Source organism: Geotrypetes seraphini, chromosome 8, assembly GCF_902459505.1.
Source record: "Geotrypetes seraphini chromosome 8, aGeoSer1.1, whole genome shotgun sequence".
Classification (NCBI taxonomy): Eukaryota; Metazoa; Chordata; class Amphibia; order Gymnophiona; family Dermophiidae; genus Geotrypetes; species Geotrypetes seraphini.
In genome coordinates this window covers 97,439,282-97,448,622 of record NC_047091.1, presented here as the reverse complement: position 1 = coordinate 97,448,622, position 9,341 = coordinate 97,439,282, and the positions used below count along the sequence as shown (strand labels likewise).

Genomic DNA, 9,341 nt, shown 5'->3' with positions numbered 1-9,341 from the left:
CTAGATCGATGGTTATATCCCCATAGCTGCATGCTGCAGAAGGAATCCACTCCAGATTTTTCACTCTGCCTCTGCTGTACTTCACTGGACTCTTTAGCTCCAACTACAGTTAGTATTCAAGCACTGAGAGCCACCCAATACACATGAAGTACAGGCACCTGTAGCAACAGGCTTAGAAACAAACTGTTCTGCTCAAGATGTAAATCAAACAGTAAGGGCAACTGCCAACAAAAGCTTCAAAAGAGCACAGAACTACTCCCATAGAAAATGGAAACATATACAAAATGCTTCCCAGTCCCCAAGAGCTGACGGACATCCAAGAATCAGTTTGGAGAAGCATAAACAGATAACAGTAGACAGACGAGGGAAGGACTGGGCGGGAGTCTAGAAAGACTCACCAATCTACTGGCAAAGAGCTTACCAGGATAAGTACATTATCTCTTTTTCCAGTGCAATAGATGAGACATTCTAGACATATGGGATATACAACAGCAGTCCCCAAAAAGCTAGGGCAAGCTTGCTATGCCAACTCTGAAGACCAAGGACCCAAAGGCAGAGTCCTGTCTTGCCGCCACATCCATTCTGTAACAAAAAGCAAACTTGGGAAGAAAAGACCAAGATGCTGCCTTGCAAATCTCCTCATGGGAGATGGCTCAAGCTGTAGCCCATGAAGCCGCCACACTCCTGGAAGAATGCACCTTGATGGAAACAGGAGATTGCTTCCCAGAAAGAATGTAAACTGATGAAATGGCCCTATAAATCTATCTGGAAATCATGGCTTTGGAAGCGGGAGCGTCCTGCCGAACCGAATGAGAGTACACAAACAAATGGCTAGAGACACAAAACTTTGTTAGTGACCTCCAAAGAATGCAGAAGCACTCTGTGCACATCCAGTGTCCTCAACAGGTGATCTGGCATCCTGGAACCAGTAGGCCAAAAGTCAGGCAAACGCACTTCCTGAGTAACAGGGAAAGCTGAAACCACCTTCATCAAGAAGAATGGAACCGTACGCAAGGAAATCCCAGTCTCCGCAATGTGAAGGAACGGTTCTCTGCAAGAAAGAGCATAAATTCTGACACACGTCGTACAGAAGTAATGGCAACCAGAAAAACGGTCAGGAGCGTCATCCAAGACGGAAGCCTCTCGAAGGAGCTCACACATAGCCTTGGTAAGGCTAGACAGCACCAGGTTAAAGTCCCAGGAAGGAAATGGTTGCTTAAACAGCGGTCCGACATGAAGAGCCCCCTTTAGAAATCTAGTGACATCCGGATGAGACGCTGACGATTCTGGGATCTAAAACAAGAGAGCCCAGCCACCTGATCCTGAAAAGATGACAGAGTGAAGCCGTTATCTAGGCCAGCCTGAATAAAGGCGAGAATCAGTGAGGTCAGAGCTGAATAAAGGTCCACCTGTTCCTGAGTGCACCAGTGTTGGAAGGCCTTCCACGCCTTAGCGTAAGCAGAAACTGTGGACGACTTCTGAGACTTGAGAAGAGTATCAAGAATCACAGCTGAATATCCTGTGAGTTTTAAGGCTGCACACTCAAGAGCCATGCTGTAAGAGCAAAGTGACCTGGATCCTCCATGCAGACTAGACCCTGCGTGAGCTGGGTCCAGATGGACACTCAGCCAAAGGCTGCGACCCCTGCGTAGGTGCATCGGATCTGTATACTACCGACTGAGAGGCTAATCTAGAACCATCAGAATGATGCAGCCCAGATGGACCGCAATCCACCAAAAGACCCAGCCTATCATTGGCCAAGAAGGAAAGACATGCAGGAGAATCTCCTGAGGCCACGGCTGCACTAAAGCGTCTAGCCCCTTGCTTCCTCCAATTTAATTCACCCACTCCAGATAGACATCTTCGATTTGGATGGACTTGTGAGTAGGGACAGTGGCCATGTTGATTGGAAGTAGAAGAGAGGGAGTAGTGATCCGCTGTCTTGTTTCTTTCCTGGGCCCTGAGGTTGAAACGGGGCCAACCCCAGCGCCATACTATGGTTCAGAATACTGCTGCAGACAGGGCCCATTCGCCCGGATTCAGAGTTTATTTGCTGATGAAATCTTCTTGAATATTGTTGACTCCTGCTACATGCACTGCTGTTAGCGCTTGGAGATGATGTTCCACCCAAAAGAAAAGAAGGTGGTCTTCCTGAGCCAGAAGGGTGCTTGACGTAGGCCACTGCCATCGCATTGTTGGGAAAGACCCTGACTGCCTGGCCCTCTAAAGTCTTCTGCAATCTCATCAGAACTAGCCCCTTGGCTGCGAGCTCCAACCGGTTGATAGACTATGTCCACTGAGAGGGCATCCAATACCCCTGAACAGGATAATGATTGCAATGAGCTCTCCAGCCCCGAAGGCTGACATCTGTCATCACCACAATCCAGGAGGCAATATGTAGTGGTACGCCCCAGTGGAGCAATTGCAGAAGCCACCAGTCCATGTGTGCTCGAGCTTCCAGAATCCAAGGAAGACAGGTCTGTAAGGCATCCTTTTGCGGAGCCCAGTGAGAGCGCAAAGCATGCTGAAGAGGATGAATATGCGCCCTAGCCCAAGGAACCACATCCAATGTGGCAAACAGGGATCTCAGAACATAAAGATAGTCCCATACCGAAGGAGCTGACAGCTCTAGAAATCTAGGTACACAGTTTCCGCCTACGAGCTTCTGGAAGATAAGACGCAGCACGCAGCCATATCGAAGAGAAATCCCAGATATTCTAGCGACTGTGTGGACTTCAGATTGCTTCTAAGTTGACAGCACCTAGTGCACCTGCTCCACCATGTGCCAGCCCTCGACCAATGAGGGCATTCTAATCAGCCAGTCGTCTAAGTAAGGGCAAACCTGGAGACCCAGCTTTCACAGGTAAGCCGCCACGACCACCATCACCTTGGTGAAGTCTGGAGCACCATTGCAAGCCCAAAAGGCAGAGCCTAGAATTGGTAATGCTGTACAAGAACATAAAACTGCAAAAATTTGCGGTGGGACAGAAAAATGAGCAAGTATGCCTCCGGGAGATCCAGAGAGGCAAGAAACTCTTCTTGGACCCCTGCTGCAATTACCTAATGCATGGTCTCCATGCGAAAGCGAGGAACCTTGAGAGCCGCATTCACGTGCTGATGATTGAATAGGCCTCCAATCTTCGAATCCTTTCTTTGGCACAATAAAGTATATAGAGTATCTGCCTAAGCCCGAGTGGGCAGGCAACACCGGTTCTTTAGCTTGAATATCCAGCATGCTCTGAAAAGTGGTTTGAACCTGGAGCACTTTATCAGAGGCCAGTAAATTCCAGCTTGTAGCCTAACCGAACAATGTCTTAAGACCCACTGGTCAGATGTAATGCATATCCAAGTGGGAAAAAATGCTGAGTCGGCTCCCAATCTGAAGAGGGGCCTGTAGCCAGCCTACTGCCATGGGGGAGCCCTGTAAAAATCTCTGCGATGTGGCACTTGCAAATGGTCGAGATCGCCATGAGCCACGAAAGTTAGAACGATCAAAACCCCTTGGGGGGGGGAGGAGGGGGTCTGGGTCTGCTATCAGGCAGAGTCTTAGAGCGACAGCTCAGCACAAGATCTAAGAGGCCGCCTACCTTTGCCAAACAGTAACTGCTCCTTATAAAGGCAGGCTAGTCAAAGTAGCCTTGGAAGTGGAATCACCAGCCCACTGCCTGATCCAGAGTATTCTATGGGAAGAAATGGAGTACGCCGACACCTTTGCCAAAACTCAAATAAGGTCATACAATCCATCAGCCACATGATCTGTCCCAGGCGAGGAGGGGGGATCCACCACCTCACTCTTTAGTGTGCGCAGTTGAGAGAGACAGGCATGTGCGACAAAAAGACATCATCGAAGCAGCTTTGATACCTAAAGCAGCTGCACAGAGTTCCCTGAGGATCACATCCACATGACTGTCCAGCACATCCGTAAGCACCACACCATCTGCACTGGGTAGAGAGGTGCATGAAAAGGCTTTCATTAAGAGTGCACACTGGAACTTATGAGTAAGAAACTCAAGTGTGCACACTGAATGCTATTATCTAAGGTTTCAAGTCTGTTACTCCTGAAAATTCTCTTTTACGAGTGCATTCAATGGGTGTGCATTAGTGCTGTCTGATTCACTTCAATTAATCAATTTGTTCTCCCCCCAAATAAAAAAACAACAAAAACTGGGCTCACCATTTCACTGACCAATATCCTCTGGGCCTCTTAAAGAAGAAGCAGTGGTGGAGGCCAGCTGACAAAAGCAGCTAATGTGGCATGCCCTGCCAGGACCTTCCTTCTGCCATGCCATTGATGACATCACTGATGACACAGCATCATTGATTACATCACTGATGATGTGATAAAGGGAAGCCCTGGCAGGCAGTTGCAGGCAGCCTGTTCACAGCACTGCTTCTGTCGGTCAGCCACCACCACTGCTGCAGCTGCTTTAGGAAGCCTAAAGTATGTCAGATCTCATAGGGGAGGGGAAGAGTCATCAAGAGATGTTGCACAAGGGGGAGGGAAGGATGGAAAGCTGCTGCACAGGGGGACAAAGGGATGGAAAGCTGCTGCACAGGAGAGGGGGAGAGGAAGAAATTTTGGACACGGGGTAGAGGAGAGGAAGGGAGAAATACAACAAAGAGGTAGAAATGGGTTAGAGGGAGAAATCCTGCATGTGGTGGAGGGGAGGGAGACATGCATGGAGGAGAGAGAGAAAAATGTTGGACTTAGGGTAGAAGGCAGGGAGAGATGATTTTTAGGGGATAAATGTTGCACATGATAATGGAGGGGAGGAAGGAAAGATACTGCATGGAGGGGAATAGAGAGGTTTGACCCAGGGACAAAGCAAAGTGAAGAGAGAGATGGTAGACAGTGGGAAAGAAACAGAAATGCTGGATATGGCAGTGGAAGGGAAGGTACAAAGATGGAGGCTGTATTATGAACACAGAGAAAGAAGAAAACATTAAATGGGCAGGAGACCCTAGGGAACGAGCTAACAGAAGACCAACAGAAACCAGAGCCTGGGACCAACATGATTGGAATAACAAAATCACCAGACAACAAAAGGTAGAAAAAATAATTTTATACTCTAATTTGTGATATGTCAGATTTGAAATATGTATCCTGCCAGAACTGGTGTTAGACAGTGAGCGTGAGCTAGGACCTAACAGAGAGAGAAAGAGGCTACAAAATAAACCTGCCAGGATTGGGCAGTAAAATCAAGTTGGGAAAAAAAAGAAAAATCGATTTCAATAGGCCAAATCAAATAAAAAAAATGTTTCCCTGAATCAGGCAGCACTAGTGTACATGCTGAGTGCTAAGGTAGGTGCATGTTCTCAATAGTTTGCATAGAACCTGCTAAAGCACTTGTAGAGATCCCTTTACATGTCAAACAAACAATCCCATGGCAGCAGGAAGTGACCCCTAATGAAGGCCTTTCCTGCTGCTACAGTAAGGGAAGGCAACTCCTTCTGTCTGTGGCTGCCAATAGGTGTAGGGTTACCAAACATCCAGGAAAACCCGGACATGTCTGCTTTTTAGAGGACTGTCCAGGTGCCCGGACAAACTTTCCAAAACCCAGTAATTTGTCCAGGTTTTGGAAAGTCCCAATGAGCTCCGGCCACATCTGGAGGGCCTCCGAGCATGCGCGGATGATGTCACATACATCTGTGCATGCTCCAGGCCCTCTAGGCACGGCTGGAGCTCATCGGGGAAGAAAAGTAGAGGCTTTGTGGGGGCGGGGCTGGGGGGTGGAACAGGGCAAGGCCATGTGTCTCATGTTTGTGTCCTGTCTTTTGCAGCCCAAAATCTGGTAACCCTAAATAGGTGGTACCTGGGGAGGAGCGATTGGAAGGGTGGGCTGGGGGCTAACCCTGAATCTCCCACTGAGTGGGTCTGCCCCCTTGACAGGTCTGGTTAGAATATAGGAAAAGACCATACAAAGATGAGGACCAAGTAGTCCCAAATCATAGGGGATAAATTTTGGTCAACTCTGGTTTTCTCTCTCTTTGCATCTTCCAATTCCACCATTCTTAGAAGAACTGGAATTGTGCATCCAACAGAACCAGGGGAACTTTTCCCAATAGAGTAGACAACTACCTAGAGCAGTGTATCGCAAACTGTGTGCCCCATGAGATTTCAGGTGTGCCATGATACGCCAGTACCAGATGACTGCCTACAGGACTTGCCTCTCATGGTGAGAGGCACATCCTGTAGGTAGTCAGCTGCCACCGCCAGCACCTCTCCTTCTGATTAATTTACAAAGCAATACTACAAGTAAACCATTCTAGATTTAAACCTTAGATGCAGAGTCTAAAAATCTCACTCTGTGGCCTTCAATTTCACTCTTTGGGGTGGTTCACTCTTCTTGACCTCTCTAGAACATGAAACAAACAAATAAAAAAAAAAAGAACCACCAAATGGACAAGGAAACTCTAGCAAGATAAAGAAAAGACAGAGAAATGCAGAAACCCAAGCCTGGGACCAACAGCATTAGAAAAATAAATGGCCAGAAAAAGGCAAAAAAAGAAAAGAATTTTCTATTAATTAGAATGTATCCGTTTTTTTGGAATGTGTATCTGCCAGAACTGGTGTTATACACGGCTAGGGCCCATGAGAAAAACCTCACTCATTGGCCTTCAATCGCCAAAACAAAGGCGTTAAACCTCCATCTTTGGGATAAGTCACCCTTGGTGTCTCTAAACATATCTGTCCAGAAACTGGAAGCGAGGACCTTGAACTTGCAGTGTTGAAGGGGGAGGTGGTCCCTGCCCTCCAGCTTTGGGAGGAAGGGGAAATCCAGGGCAGTGAAGAGTTAAGTCTACCACAGGATAAACCAGGACCTGATCGGCCTGTCCCTAAGGGCATAAGCTACCTAGTCACATCACCTTCATCCTAGTTAACCCAACAGCACTCGGCATTTCTCCCCCTCTAAGAACAAACTTTTTCCAAAACTGGAGGTACTAAACTCAACAAACGTTACCCCACTCTCACCCTCAACCTCAACACAGTGAAGGAATTTGCGTAACACCGGCGTGCTCACGCACTCACAGAGGTGACACCTATGCTCCCACACACGCGTGAAATTTGCAGGTGGGAGGACGGAGGAAAGAGGCACAGCAGGACCCTTTGTGTTGTCAATAGGCCACCTTCAATAATAACAGCAAGATACACAAAAGCTTTCCAGAGCCTCGAACATGTAGATGTGAGGAAAGAGACCGCGATATCCCCACATCCCACAATACCATAAAGAAACATGCAAACAGTAATGATAAAGCCATTAACTCTACCCCCTCCTATGGGCTTTAATGGTACCTTCCAATCTCAATAAAGCGGCCGCTCCAAGCTGCGGCCCAAAGCTTCGCGTCTTACCTTTTCCAACCGCCACTCGCTCTCGTCTCTCTTCTCTGAGGCCATGCATTCGCACCGCGAGAGCAGTCGCAGAAAATTTAGCTCTAGCCGAGAACCCACCATAGTTGAGGCTCAGAGTCCTCGTCCTCCAATTTAATTTATCCACTCCAGACAGCCATCTTCGATTTGGGCGGAAGTGCGAGTAGGGGCAGTGGCCATGTTGATTGGGATTAGAAGAGAGGGAGTAGCAAATGAAAGCAAGGATAACGGCCATCTTGAGTGTGGGCAGAAGGGGCTTAGAAGGTTATGTGGCAGGAAGGGGGGAGCTTGCGAGCGTCCTTCGGACTGGTGCCGACATGGTTAAGTTTCTACTTAGAAAAGGAGGGTTTCTCTATACTGTACTGTATCTACATTTATAAATTCACACTGCATTTTTAGGCGTTAATGTAAAAATAAATAAATAAATCTGATAGAGAACTAGGACTAAGACTAAGAGGAAGGAAAAGGGTTAAGAAACAAAGTAGAAATTTCAGCAAGTAAGGCTGGAGATATTAGTTAATCAGAAGACTACGAGTCCCCTATCCAATGAGCTGGATTAACCCTATTGGACAAATCTTGGAGCCAGTGGGCATCCTTAAATACCATGGGTGTAACAAAAAATTTAAAACCATCTTCATTCTACCCCCCAATGCCTAGAGATACCAAATCACCCAGTTCCAAGCTAGAGATTGTGAAACAGTCCTGGATCTGACTACTGCATTCTGAGATTTACAGCACTGATTCCAATAGGCAGGATTAGGCAAATCCCACACTTGTTTGGGATATAAATTCAAAGCTGTTCTAGTGGATGGTGTGGAAGGGCAGACTAGTCATTTGGCCTTTATCTGTCATGTTTCCAGTCTAGAACAGAGTAACTTGGCATCTCTGCTCCCAGCCCCAAAGCTCAGGCCATTCTGATAGTATTGGGTTAAAAATCTATTTTATATAATTAAAAAAAAACAACAACAAACAAACCATAGGCCAGTGGATACCTTTTTTTTAAGGTTATACCAGACTGCGTCTGGTTATCAGAGACAGATTAAAAACAGCTCTACTTCCTTATTTCATACATTGAGGTGGAAAGGACTTCAAACCTTTTTGTAGTTACGATCAAAGCAGTTTCCAGTATATGTAATGTAATGTAATGTAATTTATTTCTTATATACCGCTACATCCGTTAGGTTCTAAGCGGTTTACAGAAAATATACATTAAGATTAGAAATAAGAAAGGTACTTGAAAAATTCCCTTACTGTCCCGAAGGCTCACAATCTAACTAAAGTACCTGGAGGGTAATAGAGAAGTGAAAAGTAGAGTTAGAGGAAAAATAAAAATAAAATAAACATTTTAACAAGACAGCATTGATCTAAATACTTTGGAAGGTAGAAGAGAGGAGAGAAAGGAATAGAAGCAGAAGGGGGAGCCGTTGAACAGTAGAATTCTGGAGAAATTTAAATGATAGAAATAGAACAAAACAAAGACAAAAGGCAAAACAATAGATAAGATTAAAGATAAATCATAAGCTGGAAAGAAAAATAAAATAAAACTTTGTCTTCAATCCACGGTTTCAGCGTCAGTGATGAAGTGGAGCAAGTAAGTTTAGGAGGAGCGATTGACGTTTCCAGAAAGGGCTTCTTCAGGGAAGAGACTTGGCAGACAGTCCCAGGATGCCTATGTCTCCTCCCCTGCGATGTTCTCCCATCCATGCATTCCCTCCCAGACACACTGCCCGTGCCCCAGCCGCTCCAAGGAGGCTGCCCCAGATGAGGCCCACGGTGAATGCAGGATTCTCTCCTCTGCGGGAAAGCCGCCCGGAGCCGACAGTTGATCTTCTTAGCGGATTGCATGGGGGGAAGAGTTCACACTCTTGGTAGGATCGGGTCTGTGTGCTCTCGGTGGTTGTGGCTGGTCTCGTTGCTGCTTAGGTGTAAAAGCAGTTGATCTCCACTGCTGCTGATATTTAAAAGCAGGCAG

At 46.7% G+C, this 9,341-nt stretch overlaps 1 protein-coding gene across 1 annotated transcript in view; it reads right to left on the bottom strand.

Annotated features, from left to right (window-relative positions):
* USE1 (unconventional SNARE in the ER 1) overlaps window positions 1–7,544 on the bottom strand; it is a 33,443-nt gene extending 25,899 nt beyond the window's left edge. The window contains exon 1 of the mRNA XM_033957246.1: window positions 7,352–7,544. Within this exon, the coding sequence (XP_033813137.1) occupies window positions 7,352–7,453 (102 nt within the window). The 5' untranslated portion in view covers window positions 7,454–7,544. The remainder of the gene's footprint in view (window positions 1–7,351) is intronic.
* Window positions 7,545–9,341: the final 1,797 nt, after the last annotated feature.